Below are 27,827 nucleotides of genomic sequence, written 5' to 3' on the forward strand. Positions count from 1 at the left end.
TATTCATTGTAATAATATACAACCTTGAACTACGAAATAAACTTGTAACTTTCCTTATCAGGAAACGAGGGGCCCATTTTCAATTATTGCGGAGGGGAGGGGGCGAGCTTCTTAGCACCGCTACTGACGATGAGTTCACCTCGAATCAGCCCTCAGATCCAGGCGCTTCCGTGTAAGAGGCAGGCATTGCCATGTTATTATTATTATTATTATTATTATTATTATTATTATTATTATAACATATGGTTTTGTCCATGTGTCTGCCTATATGGTGGCATTCTTTTCCTTTTCCTTTTGTGAGCTGGTTTAGGTCAGACTTGTTATTTTTTCTCCCCATTAATGGATCATATAGCCTACACATTATGTAGATCTGGAGAATAAATAAATAAATAAATAAATAAATAAATAAAGTATAAGAGGCAGGCACGCTACCCCTAACCGTGGGGATGGCTACAGCAAAGTCAGACCGGTGTAAAGACAGTTTCGCCCGAAAGCTGACTTCTTTGTTATTAAAAAAAGTAAACTCGTGTCCTCATCCCGAGGTAGTTCAGCTCTTTTCATGCACACCCCCAATGAGGTGAGCTGCATGTACCATTTCAACCACATACCAGCCCTCCTGACATTCTTAATGTTTTTGGCAGTATGGGAATCGAACTCGGGCGTCCGAGGACGGCAGATAATAACACTAAACTTTACGCTACGGAGGCAGACTCTTCGTTATCTCCAACTGCGAGCTCACTGCATTTGCTTTTGTTGCACCTTGATTCAACCTCACGTATTATGCTACCGTCTTGGGAGAATTCACATTGAAATTTCCTTTAAAAATAAAGGAATACGTATTTTTTGTTTTCGGAAATCCGCCTAAAGGGAGGAGGGAAATTGTAAAACTAGTTGAATTATTTGTATGGGGATACTATTATCTCAAAAATGAAAGATATTGCGGACGCGAAAATTGATATTTGGAATCTGCTTTAAAATTAAACAAACACGTATTCTCAGAAAATTTAATGAACGGGGTGAAAAATTAGTTGAATTAATTGTATGAGGATACTTAAATCTAATAAAAACTAAAGTTGTTACAGACGTAAAAATTGATATTTGGATCCCTTTAAAAACAAAGAAAAAAGCGTTTTTGGGCGAAATCATTTTGGGGGCGGGGGTGAAAAGGACACATATCTCAAAAACTGAAGATGTTAGAGTCGTGATAATTGGTATTTAGAAGATCCTTTACTTTTTTTGAGGGGGGGGGGGGCTTTTTGCTTTACGTCGACTGACACAGATATGTCTTATGGAGACGATGGGATAGGAAAGGCCTAGGAAGTGAAAGGAAGCGGCCGTGGCCTTAATTAAGGCACAGCCCCGGCATTTGCCTGGTGTGAAAATGGGAAGCCACGGAATACCATCTTCAGGGCTGCCGACAGTGGGGCTCGAACCCACTACCTCCCGATTACTGGATACTGGCCGCACTTAAACGACTGTAGCTATCGAGCTCGGTGATCCTTTACTATTAAGGAGACAAGTATTTTTAACGGAAAATTCAATTAAGGGGGAAGGAGTGTGAAAGGAAGTGAAAAAAGTGAATTATTTTTATGGGGATACTTATATCTCAGAACTGAAGGTAACAGACGTGAACATTGGTATTTGGAATCTCCTTTAAACATAAGGAAACACGCCTTCTTTTCTTTTTTGGGGGGGAGGGGGGGGGGGAATCAACTTAACGGCAGTGGGGTGAAAAAGGAGTTGAGACCAATTGATTTTACTGTTCATAATGTACTTATTCTGATCATAAAATGATCATTTTTAATCTTTTCTGAGCTCGTTTTCAAGAACCAACTTTTCCTTTGGAGTACATAAAGTTAGATTACAGTAGATTCTCCTGGCATATAAATAAAAATTTAAACACATTTGAAATAAACGATATGATATTGACCGTGCAATTGTTCACATCTATAATAAGGTCAATAATTCACGGAAGTATATCATTCGTGTCGCCAGAAATCTCGCGCACGTGCCTACGCGCGACGATGGTGCTGGTCACATTGTCAGCAATGACAACGGCAGAGGACGTAATTTACCGCCAGGTAGCGGTCTTGCATCTTGCTGTGGGTTCCAGACCATCAATAATAATAATAATAATAATAATAATAATAATAATAATAATAATAATAATAATGTTCTGGACCATCGTCAAAATGTGCGGGCCGCGCTGGAAACGGGTCCTGGCCGGGTAATGACTATGACTGCAGTCCGGCCGCGGGTTCAGTACCGCAAAGGCACCCAAGACGTCACCATGCCGGATCTCCTCAAGGATTTTATCCATATTAAAAATGATTATAGGAAAAGATGGCAAAAATTTAGGGACCCAACTGGCCGGGTGGAATGCCTGGACCTAGCCCGGGAAGTACGAAATCAATTGATGGAAGAAAGATTGAAAAATAGGATGAACTTTGCCATAATCTCTCAGAAAACGAGTCAGATCACGAATTTTGGCTGATTCTCTCAGAAAACCATTTAGATCGCGAAATTCGGCGGATTATATATAAAACGTTAAGCATTCAATTATAAATTTCATTATAATACCGTAGCGAAGAACAGTTATCTTGCTAGTATGTATATACTGTATTGTCTTAGAGTGCAACTCAAGGTCGACTGCAAGACAAGTGGGGTCAGTTATGTTATGGCGTGTGGCCTCCGGAGAGGCCTGGTGCAGGTCTTTTGATTTGACTCCCGTAGGCGACCTGTGCGTCGTGATGACGATAAACTGATGATGAAGACGACACATCCACCCAGTCCTCGTGCCAGGGTAATTAACCAATTGTGAAGCTTATTTCCAAAATGTACCAAATCAAAAAAAAATAAAATCGAAATTGAGATTATGCTGGAAAACGTACGTTGGTAGGTAGCTCCATCGTATGAAAGAAAAAGAAATAGCCAAAACGACCTAAATCCATATCAAACAGGGCATTAAAAATTTCATTTGATGCCAGTAAGTACGGTACCAAATCCTGTGGCCTGAATGTGCCAATACGTACCGTATCCATGCAGCCAATGAGAGGTCATTTCTGGGTCACGTGAACAGCAGCAAAATGGCCGCGCTATATTTACATTACGTGAAGTGACGGTTTTCTTACGAAGTTGGTTTTGTTACTGTGTGCTATTTGTTTTTCAAAAGTATGGACTCAGATATGTCATATGAGTACTGTGATACTCCTTTTTTTTGCTAGGGGCTTTACGTCGCACCGACACAGATAGGTCTTATGGCGACGATGGGATGGGAAAGGCCTAGGAGTTGGAAGGAAGCGGCCGTGGCCTTAATTAAGGTACAGCCCCAGCATTTGCCTGGTGTGAAAATGGGAAACCACGGAAAACCATTTTCAGGGCTGCCGATAGTGGGATTCGAACCTACTATCTCCCGGATGCAAGCTCACAGCCGCGCGCCTCTACGCGCACGGCCAACTCGCCCGGTGTGTGATACTCCTGAGGAAGAGGGTATTAGCTCCAGATAAATGGAAGAAGACGCGTACTAGAGTGCAAAAATACGAGAGTAAAACGAGTGTTAAACCAAAAATTGCTTGCTTCCACAATGTCTGTGAGTTTTGTAGAGCCTATGATTTAACAGAACAAGAAATGGTAGCGTTTCATGGTGCCTTCTGGGAGAATAAAGATGCTGTTTCTCAAAAAAAAAAAAAAAAAAAAAAAAAAAATGCTTCGTATACTGATGTTGTATCACCAGAAAGGCATAGGCCTAATCAAAAGACACAATGTACGCGTGTTTCGAAGAAAATGACAATTAAATATAAAGCTAGAATTGATTGTGGTGTTGTCAATATGTGTAGAGATACATTTCTAAGCCTCCTGAATATCGGTCGAAGGAAAGTTGAGAATCCTTCTAAGGAACCCTCCAGGTTCGGTTTTTCCCTCGGACTTAGCGAGGGATCCCACCTCTACCGCCTCAAGGGCAGTGTTCTGGAGCTTCAGACTCGTGGTCGGGGGATACAACTGGGGAGTATGACCAGTACCTCGCCCAGGCGGCCTCACCTGCTATGCTGAACAGGGGCCTTGTGGAGGGATGGGAAGATTGGAAGGGATAGGCAAGGAAGAGGGAAGGAAGCGGCCGTGGCCTTAAGTTAGGTACCATCCCGGCATTTGCCTGGAGGAGAAGTGGGAAACCACGGAAAACCACTTCCAGGATGGCTGAGGTGGGAATCAAACCCACCTCTACTCAGTTGACCTCCCGAGGCTGAGTGGACCCCGTTCCAGCCCTCGTACCACTTTTCAAATTTCGTGGCAGAGCCGGGAATCGAACCCGGACCTCCGGGGGTGAAAGCTAATCACGCTAACCACTACACCACAGAGGCGGACTATTTCACATTTAGTACTGGATAATATTATCCATTGTCTGGTTCACAATTTATTTACTATATTCATGTTCTTTAGACACAAACCACAATCATAATTCCTTAAGTTCAGAACTGGTACTTTGCATTATTTTCATTGTTTTGTTCAATTTTATTTAATATTATTTAAAAAACCTATGCCTTCACTGTAAATACCTTAAATCTAATTATTGTATAACTAAATATAGTCAGTTTTATCGAAGATTCTGAAGACTGCAGTGATATTTATGTCTTTTAGGTGAAGGTATTTAGAGTTTCAGTGCCAAAAAGTACCAAATCCATCATTTTCTTTTAATATTTCCCAAACCGCAAAAGCTTAAACAGAAATAATTTGTATAACAATGCATATATTCTATCTGAACATAATAAAAGTGCTCAAATGAATTTTTAGTTGAAATTTTACACTCTGGGCGTTTTTCCTCTCTCCTCTAAAATATTACTTTTTGGATTTGGTACCTTTTGGAAATAAGCTTCTCAATTATGATTAAAGCTCCCGGTTCTGCCGGGAATTGAACCCGGGACCTCTGTGACCAAAGGCCAGCACGCTAACCATTAAGCTATGGAGCCGGGCAGTGGGGTTAGGAAATTTGATGGACAAATGGTTCGCGTTGCGTTTAAAGATTGTCTTGAAAATCAACTGTGATGTGTAAACACGAATACGTGTTGAAAAGGAAAAGAAAGCGTAGGTGTTTTTGCCTGATGCAATGATTACTCATTTCTAACCGAGCATTTCAGAGGATTCGTTATTCGTTTCATTGTGACCCTGAGGGAGACGTTATCTGATGGAACTCCGCTGTGAGCGAATGGGCACCATTTGAAACCAAGGAAAGAAACCAAAACAAGTTCGAAAACTGCCCAGTTGAAATTTCCTATCACTCCAAAGAAATCATAAGGCAATAAATATTGGTGTTAAATTCCAAGATTGTTCTCACAGAACTAGATATGACCATTATAACAATAACATTCAACTTGAACTCCTTTACAGGTCATGGACTCAAATTTTTCATAACCTTGACACGAACTAGAGAGAGGTTTTTTTAATGCACATGCATCTTTGCCCCCAGGAATAAACATGGCAAAACACTATCTGGAAGGATGTATTCTCTATTGCGGGTTGTGTTGTATGCTGTGTATAAATTAATGACAAACACAAACACACAATCCCCAACTCGGACGGGAACTGAACCCGGGATCTAGTGAACCGAAGGACGCTACGCTGAACATTCAGCGAAGGAGCCTTGTCATTATTATTATTATTATTATTATTATTATTATTATTATTATTATTATTTCAAAGTGTCTTTATGAGGTTATAATCCAACCTATACGTCCATGCAAACCTCTAGCTCTAATACTGTATGTAGACTGGTACTTACGTTCTCGCCACTGATGACCGTTCTCTGGCAGGTGGAAGTGTTATGTGTGCACTTATTTTCGTACACACACCAGTTGCAGGCCCACTGACATTTGACACACTCCATGCACGTCGTGTGTCGCCCACAGTCGTAGTAGGCGAAATTGCGACTCACGAAGTCCTTGTTTGTCTCTGAAGAACGTACGGACAAAGGAACTAGCACGTGGTCGCGCGCCTCGGAGATGCCAGGCCGACCCGCCACTGCAGGCGTAGGACAAGACAAGCCGAAAGCTGTGACAGTCGCGTCGATGGGCTCCGCGGCGCCGAAGACACACTTGTACTTGGCGCCGGAGGGCAGCTCTGGTAGCGTCCGGATCGTCAACTGCACCTATAAGTACACAAAAATGAACAACAATCATTATGGTGCTCTATACTGAAAACAACGTTCTTTCGAACATTAACAAATCCATAAGGCTATCACAAGCCACAACAAAATCGTGCAACAAATAAATCCACTTCACAATCTACCATAGTATTCACATATTTATTAATCCATTTTAGAGCTGAGCATGTCCTTTTACATCAACATCAACGTTGCGTGTTTGAATCCCGACACAGTCAGCTAAATTTAAGAACGCTTCAACGGGAGTTTCGTGTCGATACTCATTTTTCAGGACAAAATTCCAGCATATCTTAAAGACTGATAAAAATTATTTACGTATTTATTTATGTACCTTCCCGGAACTGGACACAATCTGACAACTTGAGAGGGAGATTGGGTCATCACCCCGGTGGTCGCGCCCTCCGGTTCCAATGGGGGCCTTTCAGGAACGACAATTAAGAGAGTATAGGTTAGGATTTTGTAAGGAGACGGTCATGGCTTCAAGTTAGGTACCATCTTTTCATTTGCCTGATCTTGGAGTAGGAAACCGCAATAAATAACACAGAGAATGACGAAGGATTGGGGTTTCAACTCGTATTTACTGAATAGCTTTCACGAGGTTGGGTGCACCTATTGAGAGTTAGCTCTCGAATTCGGTTTTAAATATCTAGCAGAGCCAGAAATCGAACATAAGACCCTTGGGAATAGAGTATCAATGTGTGCTCTGAAACCACAATGGCGATATTATTATTATTATTATTATTATTATTATTATCATTATTATTACTATTTTTAATTTCGTGTGGCTATTTCTAGCCGAGTGTAGCCCTTGTAAGGCAGACACTCCAATGAGGTTATTATTATTATTATTATTATTATTATTATTATTATTACGCTGAAGAATCGAATCCAGTCGTTAACAGTGGCTACTGCGCGTTTTACTAAATCACTTCAAGGAAAGTTAGGATATAGTACCTTCCCGGGACAGCTATTTCAATCCTAGATCCAAAAAATGAGTATTATTGGACCTTTATGTTTTCTTATATATATAAATGATTTGAGTAAAGGAGTGGAATCAGAGGTAAGGCTTTTTGCGGATGATGTTATTCTCTATAGAGTAATAAATAAGTTACAAGATTGTGAGCAACTGCAAAAATTACCTCGATAATGTTGTGAGATGGACAGTAGGCAATTTTATGATGATAAACGGGGTTAAAAGTCAGGTTGTGAGTTTCACAAATAGGAAAAGTCCTCTAAGTTTTAATTACTGCGTTGATGTGGTGAAAGTTCCTTTTGGGGATCATTGTAACTTTCTGGGTGTTAATATTAGGAAAGATCTTCACTGACCGAGCTCGATAGCTGTAGTCGCTTAAGTGCGGCCAGTATCCAGTAATCGGGAGATAGTGGGTTCGAGTCCCACTGTCGGCAGCCTTGAAGATGGTCTTCCGCGGTTTTCCATTTTCACACCAGGCAAATGCCGGGGCTGTACCATAATTAAGGCCACGGCCGTTTCCTTCCAACTCCTAGGCCTTTCCTATCCCACCGTCGCCATAAGACCTATCTGTGTCAGTGCGACGTAAAGCAAATCGCAAAAAAAAAAAATCTTCATTGGGGTTATGACATAAATGGGATTGTAGATAAAGGATACAGATCTCTGCACATGGTTATGAGGGTGTTTAGGGGTTGTTGTAAGGATGTAAAGGAGAGGGCTTATAAGTCTCTGGTAAGACCCCAACTAGAGTATGGTTCCAGTGTATGGGACCCTCACCAGGATTACTTGATTCAAGAATTGGAAAAAATCCAAAGAAAAGCAGCTCGATTTGTTCTGGGTGATTTTCGACAAAAGAGTAGCGTTACAAAAATGTTGCAAAGTTTGGGCTGGGAAGAACTGGGAGAAAGGAGACGAGCTGCTCGACTGAGTGATATGTTCCGAGCTGTCAGCGGAGAAATGGAGTGGAATGACATTAGTAGACGAATAAGTTTGAGTGGCATCTTTAAAAGTAGGAAAGATCACAGTATGAAGATAAAGTTGGAATACAAGAGGACAAATTGGGGCAAATATTCATTTATAGGAAGGGGAGTTAGGGACTGGAGTAACCTACAAGGGAGATGTTCAATAAATTTCCAATGTCATTGAAATCATTTAAAAAAAGGCTAGGAAACAACAGATAAGGAAACTGCCACCTGGGCGACCGCCCTACATGCAGATCAGTATTGATTGATTGATTGATTGATTGATTGATTGATTGATTGAAGCCGGGGCCCTCTGAACCGATGACCGGACGCTGACCATTCAGCCAAGGTTGCCTCCTACTCCTTGCGGACACTGTTAAAGGTATTCTTAGCTCCACTGTACAGATGTACGATAGAGCGAGCCCCAATGGAACAAGACAAATATTTGGTTATGTACGCTATTTGAACACCATACATTTCAATAAAGGACACAACACAAAGTTTATTCAGTCATTCGTGTAGTGGAAGCCAAATAAAAATCCATTCATTGGTAACGCGCAAATATCTGACTATATTACATCCACAATAAGAGGCGGTAAAATAAATCGTGTAACTGCAGGAATTGGAACCTACCCTTGTACGGCCTGGTATCGTACTGATAGTCGTGAGCACTTTTGCTACCTTACCTATGGTTGTACATGGAATACAGGCCAGTGGCCACCGTCTAGACGGAATCTATTCATAGGTGATATGCACTCCTTGAACTATGTGTTATTCGCAGCTTTGATCGTCTTATACATTCTTTAGAGTTTCTGTCATTGAACTACAATTGGTGCTCGACCTATAATTCTACCACTCCCATACAGGAACAAGGACGATATTTTTATGTTGCCAGTAAATTATTGGTAGCATAAAACTGAATGATAAGAGTCTAGCTATCCACTCTGTATACATTTGTTGGTAGAAACTGGTCGATTAATATTTATGTCACTGTAGGATCCATGATGATGTAACTCATTTTTTGGATCTAGGATTGAAATAGCTGTCCCGGGAAGGTACTATATCCTCATTTTCTTAAAGTGATTTAGTAATACGCGCAGTAGCCATTGTTAACGACTGGATTCGATTCTTCAGCGTAATAATAATAATGATAATAATAATAATAATAATAATAATTTATTATTATTATTATTATTATTATTATTATTATTATCATTATTATTATTATTATTACAGGGTCAGATAAAGCTTCGCCTACTCTAATTCTCTGAGATCTATTTTCTAGAAATATAGCAACCCATTCAGTCACACTTTTGTCTAGTCCAATTGCACTCATTTTTGCCAGTAGTCTCCCATGATCCACCCTATCAAATGCTTTAGACAGGTCAATCGCGATACAGTCCATTTGACCTCCTGAATGTGGTGCCGATGACCATCGATGTTATGCCCCTTAAAACAACAAGCATCATCATCATCATCAGACCTCCTGAATCCACGATATCTGCTTATATCTTGCTGGAATTCTACAAGTTGAGCTTCAGTGGAATAACCTTTCCTAAATTCGAATTGCCTTCTACCGATTCTTGACCGGGCCGCCAATTTTAACTTCCTATGTTTCGGGGACTTGGTATTTGTGTTTGTCTCAATGCACTTCTCTTCATCTACAAGCAACATGCCACTCTACCTATCGTCACAAACACGCGCAATAGAGATTACATCCCACCATACAGGGTTGGGGTCAGGAAGGGCACTTGGTCGAAAAAGTGGGTCAAATCCTCTCACATGCCGGTCCCTAGAAAAATACGTAAAGGCCAGGAAGAAGAAGAAGGGTAAGGAGGCGTGCCGTCGATCAGTTTTCAGGAAGTTGACTTGCGCCACAGAGGCGACACACTCTCGGACCTAGTAAATGCAGTGTTAACGTATAGCCCTTCCATTTGGACATATAATTTTTATATCATATCTCTGATTCATGGTTTATCGCGTCCACTTTTCATTCTGCCACTGTTACAACGCACAACCTATTAACTTGGATTATTTTACTGATACATGTATTATAAAAGCTAGCATTAAAGAGCATGTTTGTGGAATGGTCCGTTCTATTTGGCGAGAGGATTGCATATAGCCGCTTTCCAGTCCAAGGTAGGCTCGTTTTAAGTTGCTGACATACAGGTAGCTAGCACAGTAATATCGACCTTACGGAATAACCGTGTTAGATGGATCACGCATCTTCAAGAATTATAAGGGGCTGGTGGACCACTCTCTTTAAAGAAGATGCACATCCTCGTGATCCGCCAATTGGAACTGAATAATGACACCCCGATTTCTTCCAAGTTCCGTACTGTCATTATATTATTTTGTTACTTGCATTGACCTGTTTCGGTCTCACCCTTGGTTTTCACAGCATAAAAGTGACTCAGGTATGAGCGCATCTAGTAATGCCATTCGTTAAGCTTAGCCAGTCCCTGTTATGAAACGTGTGAAATTGTCTCTCATAGGGTCGGTTTGTGCGTGCATTTCAGTGGGCATTGAAGACTTATATATATAATAGCAACTTCTGGCTCGGAGAGGAAAACAACTGGAAACTACATCACTCATCATTTTTCTAGTACGACTCATCAGTTACGCCTAGGCCATTCATGACAGTTGAAGGTGGAGGTATTGGAGATTAAACCAGCCTTCGGGCTGAATACTCAACATACATACATACATACATACATACATACATACATACATACATACATACATACATACATACATACATACATACATACATACATACATACATCTTTTACGAAACAACCGCAAGCACAATACATTGACAGAAGAAATACAAAGTATTTTACGATATCTTCAGCAAGAAAACTGGATCATACATTTTACATGGATCAAGGCTCATGTTGGCAATGAAGGAAACGAACTTGCAGAACATTTGGCCAAACAAGCTGCAAACAACCTGGACTCAGAAGTGGTTTACAATCGAACACCTATCCGTACAATCAAACAAGACCTGAGGGAGGAAACCATTCGTTTTGCCTGAAAGATATGGCTTATGAATCCTATTATTAAAGGGAAATGGAGATATATTCCTCAACAAAGAGATCGTCAATAGACCGCTAACGTTTCATTATATTCAGATTTTAACGCGATGTTTGTAAATACTGTATAGAGTCTACAAGTCAGTGTACCTACACAGCAAGTGATGTTAGAAGATGATATGAAGAAGAGATTGCATTCCGTCTGATTAAGATGGGACTGAAAAAGTGGGGTGCCTGTACACACTCCAACACGATGTAGACGAACTCAGGCCAATACGTTCGGAAACAACTACCAAACTGGGTGCCTTTCGTTTTCCAGTGTATTTGTGCAGAACCTTCAGGCATTATTTACTTGAAGCCATTACAACGTTCTAGGAAGAAAAGTGGGTCAAGACAGCAAAAGGACATCGTCATTATTTGTTGGTATTATTATTATTATTGTTCTTGTTGGAAGATACGGAGATTTCATACCATAACTTTAATAATTTAATACAGCAGCCGTCATCATCATCACCATCAGGAGGAGGAAGAGTAGCAGCAGCTCTACAGCCCTGTGTGGGCATCGGCTTCCCGCAGGACCTTCATCCAGGCTGGATACTGTTCACTGTTTCTTCACTAATAGTCTCTACATTCTCAAAGACACGATTCATCTATCCGATTTTGGGTCTTCCAAAGATTCTCTTGCCTTCTGGAGTGTATTTCACAATTTCCTTTACTATTTCCTCATTATTCACTCTGCACGTGTCCTGCCCACCTTTGTATACTTTTAATCGATGTTACAATGTCAGGTGATTTGTTCACTTAGTAGAGCTCTCTGTTATATCTTATTCTCCATTCCCCTCCATTGATTTAATATTAAGAACCGTTAATGGACCCTCTACCGTTAACGTCAGATTACTAGAAGGAAGTTACTACCATTAAGGCTCAGATAGTCCCAATTTATCCTTATGAGGCTACCCCTGTCGAAACCCTCAAACCAATATTACATTCGTGACATACTCCCAATAGTCATCTCAACATGGAGTACGGCTGCGAGGCCTGGTTGTTGGTCCTGTGAGTCGGGGCACTAGTTACTATGGAATAGAAGCGGGTATCTCGGACTTATTCTAAGCCATGGACTTGTGCTGAGACAACTAGGATTTGTCAATTCAGCAGTGATCACTCGACATTTCCAGTTGAGTATTACTGAGACCGTGTGCAAGAAATACCAGCAATCTGCTTCACAGACATTTACCGAGCACGTTCACAATGTTCTTTTAGAAAGCCCCGTTACAGCTCCTGGCAATTACTAGGATCATTCCATTACCACATGCAAGGGCCGCTTCCTTTGCACTTATCCTGGTACAGGCACCGCTACAAGCACCACAACAACAAGTTCCGGGTTCGAAATCGGAAACACTGAGGGTGCTCAAATGTGAGAAGTTGTATCAGTACATTAACTGACAAGTTAAAGAACAAAAGAATAGGGCAAAATTAATTTACTGCGGTGTCTCTTAAAACAGATAGCAGCAGAGGGGACATTAAATGTAGACTATTATTATTATTATTATTATTATTATTATTATTATTATTATTATTATTATTATTATTATTATAGGCTGTCAGATTTCACACAAGTAGGAAGTAGCCTACCCGGTGACGACGAATAAGGTGGTCCAACCCAACATATGAAGCATCAACATCATAAATCATCATCAACAAGTCCGGCTCCATGGCTAAATGGTTAGCGTGCTGGCCTTTGGTCCCAGGGGTCCCAGGTTCGTTTCCCGGCCGGGTCGCGATTTTAACCTTAATTGGTTAATTTCAAGGGCTCGGGGGCTGGGGTTTGTGCTGTCTCCAACAACATCCCTGCAACTCACACACCACACATAACACTATCCTCCATCACAATAACACGCAGTTACCTACACATGGCAGATGCCGCCCACCCTCATCGGAGGGTCTGCCTTACAAGGGCTGCGCCCGGCTAGAAATAGCCACCCGAAATTATTATTATATCTTCAAGCACCACAACAAAGCTTAACGGTGATTGGCTCGACGGTTGGGTGCTGGCCTACTGAGTGGTATCTGAAGGTGCTCAAATACGATACACTCGTGGCCGTAGATTCCCCGGCACGTAAAATAACTCTTGTAGGGAAATATCCTCGGCGTCTCTAAAAATCGTAAAAATAGTGGACGTAAGACCAAGAGCATTATTATTAAATTATATATGCAGCCCCAGGAAGCTGGTGACTTGATTTGTGCAAAACTATATGAGCCAAGAGGTATAAGCCGCGGTAGATTTTCAGGTTCCGTTCTGTTCCACCACAAACCGAAAACATGCAGCCACCGTTCCAAACAGCGCCCAGGCCCAGTGCCGATTAACTCACAAGATCCAGTGTTTCAACACGGGTCATCTATTTGTCTCGTCGCTCAGTGTGGTTGTGAGGATAATGTCACTGGTCGTGAAAGCATATTTACCAAGACTCTGTGTATGAAACACAAAAGAAACATCACAATTAACAGAGCTCTGAATGTTGAGGAAAACGGATTTTAAATGGTACGTCCCCCCCCCCCCCCGCTATCTGTCAACTGGCATGTCATACGCCGCACCATGTGGAACATATGTAGCTTACAAAACGTTTATGAATTGTCAATGTGCTTCCACAAGTGATAACTTTGTGATCACTATTGAATTATGCAAATATTCCCACCCCTCTGTCAGATCTCCGGTCACAGAAACCTCCGCTACTCTAGCAGAATACAGCAGTAATCGGACCATAAGGCTTCCAGTACGACAATTCTACACATAGGTCTACCTCATTCGTGATAAGGAAATATGTAATGTTTTCTACGCTAACCGCCCCCCCCACCACACACACACCCAACACACATAAACACACACACAGGTGTGGATCAATAAATGGAAATGTTGCTAAACTGGACTGATTCTTTTAGGTCGTAAACTGATATATATAATTTAGTGGACAGTGGAAGAAAAATCTTACAATGTAGGGAGCGTTTTTGTTCTCCTTAACAATGGAGTAACATCAGATAGAGAACAAGAATGAGGGATTGAAGTTTAAATATTTTGGACCAAGGAAGAAAGGCAAAAGGGGAATACTATAGCGATGAGTTTCTACGTTAATACAAGAAGGTTTCAGTATCAGAATGGTGCCATCTCGGGGTCGCCAATGTCTGTACTCATCAGCTATGACGCTCTGAGGACATATTCCTCTACTTCTTACTTTGAAAATATCTTCCAACCCGTGCATGTATACATGATTACATGAATGATTAAAATCCACTGCACCAGAAGCTGTATTTGAGGGGCCAACCTCAGTGGCGCAGTCGGTTAGCAATTGTCGGGTTGAATGGTTCAGACGGTAGAGCCCATAATGGCGGTTTCGAAGGTGCTTAACTCCGTTAGACTCGTGACGGCAAATTTACCGTCACTTAAAAGAAATCCTGTGAGACAAAATTCCGGCACCTAAGCGTCTCCGAAAATAGCGAAAACATTTAGCGGGATGTAAAACCAATAACACTGTTATTTACTTTTTCGGTCAGCCATCCTATTCTCAAGAAAGATATTTCGATCTCGGCTGAGTAGGTAACATTTGAGGGTTCTTAAATGCGACAACTCCTTGTCTAGGCTTCTGTTACCTTAAAAACTCATACAGGACAAAATACTGACATCCTGGCGTCTCTTAAAATCTACAACAATTCAAGGGACGTTAAGCAACAACAAAAGTTATTATTTTTTTTTTCTAAATGTGACTGTTTATGAGCACCGTAATCCCCACGTGACGTTAATGGATGACCTCAACGTAATGTACAAACTTATGAGGATAGCACTACATAACTCAAATAGTTTCAGCCTGATGAAAAATATAATTCTAAATTTTTAACAGTCTATTGAAGTACTAAAAAACATTTCGTATCATCTGAGAGTAATTTACATGTGTCTTCAGCTGTAGGCTTTCGAAGAAATGGAATTCCACCTTCTCATTTTGAAAATATCAAATTAACATATTTTTCTGGTTTCTTTAAAATTATATTTACTAACAATATCCTAAAGTGGTCCAAATCCTTGGATGAATGGTCAGCGTAATTGCTTTCGTTTCAGAGGGCCCCGGGTTCGATTCCCGGACAGGCCGCGGATTTTCACTGTGTATAGTTAATTACTCTGGTTCGGGGACTGGGTGTTTGTGTTCGTCTTAATACACTTATGTTCAACTACATACAACACACCACGACCACCGTAACAGAAACGCACAATACAGAATACATCCCTACACACAGGGTTAGCGTCAGGAAGAGTAACCGGCAGTAAAGCTTAGCCGAATCCATATCAACTGCTGATCGCAAGAAGAGGAAGAAGAAGAAGAAGAGTCACATACGGTTAAGATTATTCACAACACTGAGCACAGAATATAGGAGACAAATTTTATCAATACAAATTAATCTATTCTTTACATGAAATAATACTGTGATGATCATATCTACCTATTACTGAGCTTTGAATATAGAAAATTAATTACTAGAGAGGAAGTAAGTGAGCTAGTAACTTTGTTCCATTATTCCCATTATAAAAATGTATGCAGATTATTCTGACGTATGTGTACTGATGAAAATACAAATTTAATTCACAAATGCCTTAACCGTGAGAGTGGAAGGATGTTGACTATTCACAGGTTTGTATGTTTCTGTGGTGTTTCTGTAGTGTTATGTGGTGTATGTAAATGAAAATATGTACTATGTCGAATACAAACTCAATCTCCAAACCAGAGGCATGAACCAAGTGCGGTTAAAATCTTCGACCCGATCGGAAATCAAACCCGGGGACCTCTGAATCGACCATTCAGCTAATGGGCCAGACATAAACAAGGAGTAATATCTCAACGAAATTACGTACAATCCTTTGATTCGTTGACCATTATCAGGAACAGGCCAACATCAAGGAAAAGTGAAGAAATGAAACGAACATGCAGGACCAGCGAAAGCGATGGGCTTTCCTGTTTCATGCAAGTCATATCATCTGAACAACACTTTGCTGGATCAGAAATTAGATGACGGTCACAGCAGAGGAGGAAATAACAGCACATATCGCAGTATACACTCGGCGACAGATCTAGCAGCAAGTCGGAGATGGAATCGTTATTTAGTATTTGATACTGAATCTCAATCCGGTAAACCGCGCTCCAATACAGGACTGATGATGAACCCGCATACATTTTAACAGCCACATTTATCAGTTGACAGAGTTTCAATAGCAATGCATCACTCATCTGGCCAGTCAAACCATTGCACTACAATTTCACTTCCATTTCATATGTCACAGCCTTTTCCTTTTTGTTACACTTCACCACATATTCATTTTCCGCAAAAACAAATTTCATTGTTTACAATACCAAGGACAAAAGGAAACCGATTACTTGTAAATAAAGCATTCTGGACTGGAAAATAGGACTCTCAAAATGCGACCAATACCAAGCATAATACTATCTGAAAAATAAAAATGATGTTTGGATTTCAATAGCACTTAACAACAGAACAGCGGATCAGTTGCATAGGCTAGATGGTTTGGCGCTTACTTTCCATAATAAGGGTTGTAGGATCAAATACTAGCGCAATGGGTTGGCTTTTTTACGAGTGCTTAATGCGAGTACATTAACGTTAATGAACCTTTTTAAATTCTGACAATCGTACGTCCCTAACAAGCAATATTAGTTGAAAATACTTTAAATAATAATAATAATAATAATAATAATAATAATAATAATAATAATAATAACACTTTGTGTATGGTACTTTGTGTATGTGGGGCTATGCCCTTTCTCCATTCACCATCCCTAAATTGTAACTACAATTAGTGGAAAATAAATAATAATAATACATCCATGTTACGCTTTTCAGCGTTCAGTCTGCAAGCCTTTGTAAATTAACTAAACGATTCCACAAGCCTCTGTTTGTAACTAATTCCACGGCCACGTATATTTTTACAATTTGCTTTACGTCGCATCAACACATGGCGACGATGGAATAGGAAAGGGCTAGGAGTGGGAAGGAAGTGGTCGTACCCATTATTAAGGTACAGCCCTGACCTTTTGCCTGGTGTGAAAATGGAAAAGCACGGAAAACCATCTATAGGGCTGCCGACAGTGAGGTTCGAACTCACATCTGCCGAATGCAAGCACACAGCAGCGCACCCTTAACAGCACGGCCAACTCGTTCGGTGGCCTCGTTTATTTACACACCTCTTATCATTAAATCATTAGAAATTGATTCTAACCATCGTCGCCTTTGCCTCCTTCTACCGAGCTCAATAGCTGCAGTCGCTTAAGTGCGGCTATCAGGTCTTCCATACAGTATCACTCTTAACGTAAGACTCGTGTATAGAACAGTGGCTGTCACTTCCGCTTCTTGACTGTTCTTTCTTTCTTAATCTGATTATCCTCCAGGGTTGGTTTTTCCCTCGGACTCAGCGAGGGATCCCACCTCTACCACCTCATGGGCAGTGTCCTGGAGCGTGAGACATTGGGTCGGAGAATACAACTGGGGAGAATGACCAGTGCTATGCTGAATAGGGGCCTTGGTGGGGGATGGAAAGATTGGAAGGGATAAACAAGGAAGAGGGAAGAAAGCGGCCGTGGCCTTAAGTTAGGTACCATCCCAGCATTTCCCTGGAGGAGAAGTGGGGAAACCCCGGAAAACCACTTCCAGGATGGCTGAGTAGGGAATCGAACCCACCTCTACTCAGTTGACCTCCCGAGGCTGAGTGGACCCCGTTCCAGGCCTCGTACCACTTTTCAAATTTCGTGGCAGAGCCGGGAATCGAAACCGGGCCTCCGGGGGTGGCAGCTAATCACACTAACCACTACACCACAGAGGCAGACTTCTTGACTGTTTACATGGCATTACTATTAACAACTATTACTGTTACTCTTTATATATGTTCATGAAATACAGCAATTCTCTGCACATTCTCTCATTTCTTTACTGTCTTGTACGAAAGTATTATTTGCCCATCGTTCCTTTATCTTCTACATACTTAAAACACTAGGCTGATTTTTCTTACAGCGAGTTTGAGAGAAAGGGTGAATCGATTGACATCGTAAAGCATTCTGACGAAAGCTCTTGGCTTTTAGATGAACAGTGTGTCTTTAAAAGCATAAGAATTTCTTGCCGTATATTTTTAAATTATTAAAGAAAAATATAACATTCTTCAGGGTGGGGAACGAAAACTTTTGTGATGATGATGATGATGATGATGATGATGATGATGATGATGATGTGTGGAATCATGGTCTGTCGAGAGTATTTCACACTGACTACACAAACATTCATCACCATCATCTTTTTTTTTTTTTGCTAGGGGCTTTACGTCGCACCGACACAGATAGGTCTTATGGCGACGATGGGATAGGAAAGGCCTAGGAGTTGGAAGGAAGCGGCCGTGGCCTTAATTAAGGTACAGCCCCAGCATTTGCCTGGTGTGAAAATGGGAAACCACGGAAAACCATTTTCAGGGCTGCCGATAGTGGGATTCGAACCTACTATCTCCCGGATATCACCATCATCATCATCATCATCAACATCATTTTCCAGCTCCAGTTTCCCGGGTACGGTGTACAAACACTCGCCATTTCTTTCTGTCAGAGTAGAGTTTCTGTTCCTCTACATTTTCTAATTTCACGTTTTGGCCTTCCTACGGATCCTTTCCCTCTCACTTCTCTGTCACAAACATTGTTCACCTAATTTACTGTCAGAAACCCAAAGAATTGTACCTATACTAGGTGATGGAAACTGACTGTTGCTGACTGGAATCATTATGAGGATTTTATTATTGTCGATCAGTCGTACCATCTTCCCCTCAAAAAGCAACGTGAGTATGAAATCCTCATGCCTCTGGATGGTGAATAACGAAGGTTTGCCCTAGCCTGCAATAACCTCTGTACATAACGGGTTTCAGAGAGTTAGGGAGTAACATATTTACGTAAAGATACCGGCGAAGCTAAACGATTAAAAATGACAGGTGTCTATAGGCAAACCTGCAATTTCAACCAAGCTTCATACACATATGACTTACTATCTGGAGAAAAATACTTTTGGGGTAAGACACCTTTAGTACCCACACCGGTTGGGGGTGGGGAAGGAGTGACATGAAAAAAATAATCGAAAATGAGCAATACTAGTGTATACTTTTCGGTATAGATGAAATGAACAGTGCCCCTCCGAATGTCATTTAAATCTCCATCGACATTGGGGGTGAAAAGGGGTGAGGATGATAAAATGTTCAAAATGACCGAGATTATGGATGTGTGTGTTTTCCAACAAAGCTCTCAACCAAACTTCGTACACATAAGACTTACTCTCTGGAGAAAAATACTGTGGGGGTAAGACACAGTGGGGGTCACTGTTTGGGGGTTGGGAAAAGCTGTCATGTAGAAATCATCGAAAATTATTAGGGTCGGTTCCATAATTTTGGGGATTGCTGAGGTGAATTCTGACTCTCCACTCTGGATGCCGTTTAAGTCCAAGTTCAGTCTCCATCGGCAAGAGATTCAGAAGTGTTGGAAAAATAAAATGTCCAAAATGACGGAGATTGGTGTTCATTCCACAGTTCTCGGGTTCGCTAGGCTAAATGGTGGCAGTTTCAATGACAGTTGGAATCGTATATGTTATATCTATAGCGCGACGCGTGAATACAGTAGGCCCTACATGCAATTATAAATTGAAAATCCATAACCTGTTTTCAGTCATTTGACCGGGTCAGGAATGGAATGAATGAAGCCCCCGTCTAGCGGCGAGGATAGGAATTGCGTCTGACGCACTCCTCTGGGGCAATGGTTAATGACTGACAGATGAAATGAAATGATATTGGAGAGTGTTGCTGGAATGCAAGATGACAGGGAAAACCGGAGTACCCGGAGAAAAACCTGTCCCGCCTCCGCTTTGTCCAGCACAAATGTCACATGGAGTGACCGGGATTTGAACCACGGTATCCAGCCCTGAGAGGCCAGCGCGCTGCCGCCATAGCCACGGAGGTTTGTGCAATTATAAATTGTTTTTATTACGGTAATTGTTTGAAAGGACCGGCTACTTCCCAGACAATATGGGCTTCAACTAGGACAAACTTTCACGGGAAACAAAATAATCTAAACCGTTTAATTAAACACACAACAATGACACTAAAACGACGAAATAATTCGTAAAATATCACTCTTCTCAATGTTTTCCCATACCTGTGGGGTCGCGGGCGGGCGCGAACTGTGTCGCACATGTGGATTTGGCCCTGTTTTAAGGCCGGATGCACTTCTTGACGCCAATCCTATATGGGGGAGGGGGGATATAATCACTATTGCATTTTTTGTGGTGGGTGGTAGTGTAATGTATTGTCTGATTATGAAGATGAAAGTGTTGAGACAAGCACAAACAGCCAATCCCCGAGCCAGAAGAATTAATCATGCGCGATTAAAATCCCCGACCCGACCGGGAATCGAACCCAGGACTCTCTGAACCGAAGGCCTCAACGCTGACCATTCAGCCAAGGAGTCGGACTCGTAAAATATCAGTCAACGTCACAATACTGAAATCTACAAAAAAATCACTTAACACAAAATTAGCATGTAATATAAATCCTAAAAGTAAACATTCAGGAAAGTACCCGGGCAACGCATGGATCAGTTTCATATCGAGACACGTTATTTCACCTATTCACGGAGCAGCACGGGTCCTCTACTTACTATTGATTTTAACCAAACCCCACTGCACTTAACGCCCTTGAAAGGGCTTTGGCCTGCCCAGCGATCGCTGCTCAGCCCGAACGCCTGCAGATTACGAGGGGTCGTGTGGTCAGCACGACGCATCCTCTCGGCCGTTATTCTGGGCTTTCGAGACCGGGGCTGCCATCTCACCGTCAGATAGCTCCTCAATTCTAATCACGTAGGCTGAGTGGACCTCGAACCAGCCCTCAGGTCGAGGGAAAAATCCCTGACCTGGCCCGGAATCGAGCCCGGGGCCTCCGGGCGAGAGGCAGGCACGCTACCCCTACACTGCGGGGCCGGCCTATTGATTTTAAGAGACCCAGAATATTGGAATGTTGTCCCGCAGAATAATTATTTTTCACCGACACGGGAACCAATGACAGGAATTAACGCATTTAAATCCTCTCAAATACCATCTACCCTACCCGGTATCGAACTTGTTACTGCCTTGCGAGGCTTTTCTATTCTAATGGTAGGTTTTATGCCTAAAATGCTGCGTATCACTGGACCCCTACCAGTAGTTGTCTATAAAGTAGAAAAGTAAGAAAATTCCTGTTCAGAATTTTCCTCTCGCAAGATCTGCAAATAAAATGGGAGGGAGGGGGAGGGACTGGCATGACACCTTATTTCAGTTGATGGACAAGAACTATTTCCACGTTCCGGTTGTCTTATTTCAATTTATGGTACGAGATCTTCAACGAATCACAATGTAAATTAGGCGCCAAGGCCGCACAAACATACTGTATTTCTTGTTCAGGTAGGCACATATTACCGACACAGTAATCACGTGGAATGGTCAAATTTGAAAGTAGTATTATGTAGCAGTTTGTGCAGAGGCAAGCAGGCACAAGACAGACTGCACCCCATTCAGCAAGGGGGAGACTTGAAAGGGAGAGGGTGGCGAGCGATAAAGTATGGGGACAAGACCGGTCGATATTTGGATGGGAAACACGCACTAGGGAGGCCGGCCCACGATGGAAGACTTGAGGAAGTTGAGGCAAGGGGGATGCAGGTGAAATAAAAAGGAGCACTTGCCATCGCGATTCAACTCGCCACTTATAATAATATTTTTATTCCGCAAAGATGTTTGATTACAAACAAAAACAAATCCACATGACTTGGTTGTTGCGTGGAGGGACCTCGCCACTTCTTTCATTGCCCCACGGTTAATCAATATCTAAGGACACAAGGACATGCGCATTCACTAGCATGGTACAACTCGTCTTCTGATCCTAATACTAGTGGAATAGAAGAATTAACGGAGCCCTCACAGCTCCCACTTCCTCGCTCAGCAAAGAACGGCGTTCGTGTTTCGATTTTTGAGCATGAGCAGGAATAAGACTTATATGTAGTACAGAATATATTACAAAAGCCAAGTAAAGTGATGAATTCATTGTAGGATTCAGTTTGCCTGGCTGTACGATTGAAAGACAAGAGGAAGAGAGATCGTTCTCAATCGCAATATGATTTATTTTCGGCTCGCTACAATACAGAAAAAGAGGAATCTTATATCTGACTGACGAGCTATGGTGGCACAAAGGAAAAAGCTGTACCAAGGACCGAGATTCGATCCCCAATAGTGGCAACGATTTAGAACCTGTCTCTCCTAACTTGCAGACAGCTCCTGTCTCGATTAAGTACGCTATAGAATTTAGTATCGGGATTATCTCTTTCATAGGAACATCGTTACAGCTGAATAACTTCGTCAGAAACGTCTCAACAAGACGGCCATGGTTCGAATCCAAGTCAACGCAACATTGTGCTTCCTCCCTACAAATCCACTTACGAAAAAGAAAACGTTATGTAGTTATTTTAATAACCCACGGCCGAAAATGCCTCATCCTTTTTATCTATCTTTCATAATGTATTACAAAGTACAGTATATTACACCTTAATCAAAAGGAATTATGGGTGTCTCAGAGGGGGTGTGTTCACTCCTTGTAGGTCCATAAGAACAATACTGTTTTCTTAACGTGGAATGAGCTACAGGTCGGTGCGACGTAAAGCAAATTGTCTAGTGGAAAAATGAAAGTAATATTCGATTCCTTTTTATTGGATGTCTTTTAGTGGGACATAAAAATTAAATTACTGTTCAAAGATCAGGACGATTATTTTCGTGATTATACGGTAAGTTTCTTCGTACCATATACACAATATGTTTAGAATTACTGCGTTCGGCTCCTTGCTTGAATGGTCAGCGTACTTGTTTTTGGTTCAATTCCCGGCCGAGCCGGGGATTTTAACTGTGTATAGTTAAATCCTCCCGCTCGGGAGCTGAGTATTTGTGATCGTCTCAATACATATCTCTTCATGCATACACAACACACCACACCACACTACAAACCATCACACAAACAAGCAATATTGATTACACCCCCCCCCCCCCACACACACATATACATAGGGTTGGCGTCAGGAAGGGCATTCGACCGTAAAACAGGGCCAAATCTCTGCAAATGCCGGTCCGAAGAAAATTGAGGAAAAGGCCAAGAATAATTAGTAGTTTAGAGTTACCGAGTATTTTATTTAAATTTACTAAATTAAAATAATGAACTTTATAAATGCACAGTGGGAGGAGGATGGCCCAGTTAACACTAAAATAAAATTACAGGTGAGACCCGCTGCACTCTGTCGCTGCGATGAACAAATTTCCACAAACAGTTATCAGGATTTGAAACTGAATGTAGCGGTGAAAGACAAGGATGCTCTTTATATATTTATTTATTTACTGGATGTTCGCATGGTGTACGGGTGGCATACCTGCTTCCTCTCCGGACACCCGGGGTTCTATTCCTGGCCAATCCAGATACTGTAATTCTGGACTGAAGACTGTAATGGGGTTCACTTAGCCTCCTGACACCTACTGGAAGCAACGGACTCGATCGCGGAAATCAAGAACTGAGGATATCATCGCGCTGACTACGTAGCCTTCTTGATAGCTCAAGGACCCTAATGGCCTTTAAGCGTCAAGGACTTGTTGGTTTTATTTATTTATTTATTTATTTATTTATTTATTTATTTATTTATTTATTTATTTACTTATTTACTTTCGATTTTTCAATTCGATGCTCGGAAGAAGGTCATTTTCATGCACCGTCTTTATTCGTGAACCGAACCGTCATGTTACCTGTGTTGTTGTAATGCCTGCTCTTAAAGATTTGTAATTAATTCAAGATAAGGCTGCAAGGGACGAGGCCGTGGCAGTATCACATCATATTCATCAGTTCAAGCAGAAAATCACTTAAGTCTAATTCCGAATGGTCGCAATCGAACCAAAATGTATCCAGAATTCATGTATAATTTCCACTATTCAGAGTTTTGTTAAGAAGGAAGCCATACTTGCCAGTGTCGCGTTAGTCTATGTAACTTAAAAGCTTTTCAGTCTGTCAAACACACTATGTAACACTATAACATACCTGAAAAAACTATTAAACAAAGAATGACATGTTTTGTTCTACAAGAACCTCCTCAACCGAGCTCGATAGCTGCAGTCGCTTAAGTGCGGCCAGTATCCAGTATTCGGGAGATAGTGGGTTCGAACCCCACTGTCGGCAGCCCTGAAGATGGTTTTCCGTGGTTTCCCATTTTCACACCAGGCAAATGCTGGGGCTGTATTTTAATTAAGGCCACGGACGCTTCCTTCCAACTCCTAGCCCTTTCCTATCCCATCGTCGCCATAAGACCTATCTGTGTCGGTGCGACGTAAAGCAGCTTGCAAAAAAAAAAAAAAAAAAAAAAAAGGAACATTCTCAGATTCTATCAATCACTTTAAATCATTCATATATATGTACAATATTGATTACGTTGCGTAAATTTGTCATTGATTATTACTTGGTGATATTATGAACAAATAATGAATTTATTATCGTCACATTAGTAAATTAAGGACATTTTTCTATACTTAGCCATTATCTCAACCATCTGAGCCACTCATCCCGGATAAAGGGTTATTACCTATCAATACAAATAATTCACTTCGAACATTGGTATAGGAATTAGAAATATGTTTTTGAAGACTTTCGTCTGGAGTGTGGCATTGTATGGAAATGAAACATGGACAATAACTGGCTCAGAAAGAAATAGAAGCTTTTGAAATGTGGTGTTACAGAAGAATACTGAAAGTGAGATGGGTAGATCCAATCACAAATGTAGAGACAATGAACTGAATTGGTGAGAGGAAAACGATTTGTCGAAATTTGATCAGAAGAAGGGACAGAATGATAGGCCACACCTTAAGACACCCAGGTCTTGCTCAGTTAGTTCTTGAGGGAAGTGTAGGCGGTAAAAACGGCAGGGGTACAACAATGTATGAATATGACAAACATATTAGAGTAGATGTAGTAGTTACGAAGAAATGAAAAGGTTAGTACAGGATAGGGTAGCGTGGAGAGCTGTATCAAACCAGTCTATGGACTGATGACCCAAACAACATGAAAACTGAAATGTTAGTGTTTACAGTGATATATAATAATGAACATTAAGTATCCAGGAAGTATGTGTAAAAGGCCTATCTAATTTCATAATGTGTCGTGCATCTGAAAACTTCAGAACTGAGAATACTACTTACTCTCTTCAATGAGCAATTTTTTAAAAGTGAAATCTTGTCAGAACTTAATTTTTAAGCAATTAAATTCCGTTTTTTCAGCTTCTATTAACAACACGCGTATGATAATTTTACCACATTTTCTGTGATGCATATGTTACATTTTAACATGGAAACTGGGGCCGATGACCTTAGATGTTAGGCCTCTTTAAACAATAAGCATCACCCTCATCATCAATATGGAAATACTCTTCTAAGAAGAGCAGTTTCCTTAATACGCAATAAAATGTCACCATCGTGTACCGAGTAGTCACTAAAACAAGGGGATATGCAGTTAAAAAACAAGGCATTAACGAGATAGGTAACTGGAACTCCCCTTAAGATCGCAATGAAGTACTCTCCACTAGGGAATGTCGAATGAATTTATCTGATACCATGGCATTGTGTAGGATGGTCTGGAATGCAAGCTGGGAGGTTCTGAGTTATCAAATTAACGAAAAAAGTGATGACGTAGAGACAACTTCTAGTGTGAAACCTTCTTATATTAGGTTGGCATCTGTTACATGTGACACACCCTAGCCGTTCCCCCACTACTCCTGCCAACAGCAGAGTCGAGACGATGGGTACTCACCCCGCCTGTGATGAAATGTCTGCTTACCCTTCCACATCAATCCTGCACTGTTTCCATGACAACAACACATAAATATAATTCGTGCCACAAGCGAACGGGGCGAACAATGCTCCACCAACCTCACGAAGACCCAGGTCTGAGGTCATCTAGTGGGACATTCGTGGCAGCCTCTGTGGTTTACATCTTTATAATGTCGCTGTATCGCACAAGGCCTTAAAGTATAGTTGTCATCATCCTCGTGTACTTACACGGAATGTAGTGTGATTTGAAGCCATAATTTCCAAGACTCCAAATCAGACCAACAATGTGATAATAATAATAATAATAATAATAATAATAATAATAATAATAATAAATGGCATGTGGCCTCCGGAGAGGCCTGGTGCAGGTGATTTGATGCCCGTAGGCGACCTGTGCGTCATGATGAGGATGAAATGATGATGAAGACGGCACATACACACAGTCCCCGTGCCAGGGGAATGAACCAATTATGGTTAAAATTCCCGACCCTGCTGGGAATCGAACCCGGGATCCCTATATTCAAAGGCCAGCACGCTAGCCATTTAGCCATGGAGCCGGACATAATAATAATAATAATAATAATAATAATAATAATAATAATAATAATAATAATAATAATAATAATAATAATAATAATAATAATAATAATTTCCTTCTCTCTGAATTAGAGCTAGACCAACAGCGCAGTGTAGTTGGTCAGGCAAGGCACTCACCTTTTACGCTCAAGACAGAGATAGAATGCCAGCGCAGTCGGGAGGAACATCTTAGTGCTTAATTATGAGAGAAGGTACGCTAAAAACATTCTCTTAGATTTTAATAGGTGGAATTTGGCCCTAATAATGTTACTGGTTTTACGTCTCACTAACTACACTTACAATTTTTGGAGATGCAGAGGCGCCGGAATTTTGTCCTGTGGGAGTTCTTTTATGTACCAGTAAAAATACCGATACAAGGCCGCCACATTGGCGTACCGTCAAATACCCCAGCAATGAGCGGCGATCGAACCCACGTTGCTGTCAGATTGTATTCGGGAGATAGAGGGTTCGAACCCCACTGTCGACAGCCCTGAAGACGGTTTTCCGTGGTTTCCCATTTTCACACCAGGCAAATGCTGGAGCTGCATATTAATTATGGCCACGGCCGATTTCTTTCCTATCCCATCATCATTATAGGACTTATCTGTGTAAGTGCGACGTAAAGCACAACCACCACGGAAGTCCAACACTGATAACTTCAATCAGCATATCGACCAGCAGGGGAAAAAACAGACAGACATCAAGTCAATTCGGTAAGACTCTACTGATCATCGAGCAGAAAGCCATTAAGCAAGGTGCAGTTTACATCATTTGGAAGCTTATTCTCTCCAAACCCCCACGCCCTCATTCCAGCATGGTTTCATATCTTCTTCTGTTTTTGTTCCCAAGCTGTTACCAATGTTACTAAAAGTTCTCTCTCTTCTTGCGGGGCCTGAAAGCTTTCCCACCCTCCATCTCTCCACCACGGTGTGCACTGCCCGCGGACGAGTTTGCCTTCTTTTGAGTGGCCTTCCGAGAGCTCTCCCCCACCACCCTTCATACAGCTCCTGACTATTGAATCGACGAGGATTTGGGCCCCTTTCTCCTCCCGGTTCCCTTCTATCTCATTCTTCAGCATCCCGATCCGTGCTGGCTCTCACTCCCAAGACGAACTTTCCACCAATTCTCTTCTTTCCCTCAGTTTTCTCGTTATGAAGCTTGAGGTTCACCAGTACAGACAACATGACAAC

At 41.5% G+C, this 27,827-nt stretch overlaps 1 protein-coding gene across 2 annotated transcripts in view; it reads right to left on the reverse strand.

The window, feature by feature from the left end:
- The window catches only part of PlexB (plexin B), a 1,268,238-nt gene that overhangs the window by 161,322 nt on the left and 1,079,089 nt on the right, over positions 1 to 27,827 (reverse strand). For both annotated transcript variants that reach the window (XM_067140856.2, XM_067140855.2), the window contains exon 7: positions 5,774 to 6,139. In XM_067140856.2, coding sequence (XP_066996957.2) covers positions 5,774 to 6,139 — 366 coding nt within the window. The remainder of the gene's footprint in view (positions 1 to 5,773; positions 6,140 to 27,827) is intronic.

This window comes from Anabrus simplex, chromosome 2 (assembly GCF_040414725.1).
Source record: "Anabrus simplex isolate iqAnaSimp1 chromosome 2, ASM4041472v1, whole genome shotgun sequence".
In the NCBI taxonomy this organism is placed as follows: Eukaryota; Metazoa; Arthropoda; class Insecta; order Orthoptera; family Tettigoniidae; genus Anabrus; species Anabrus simplex.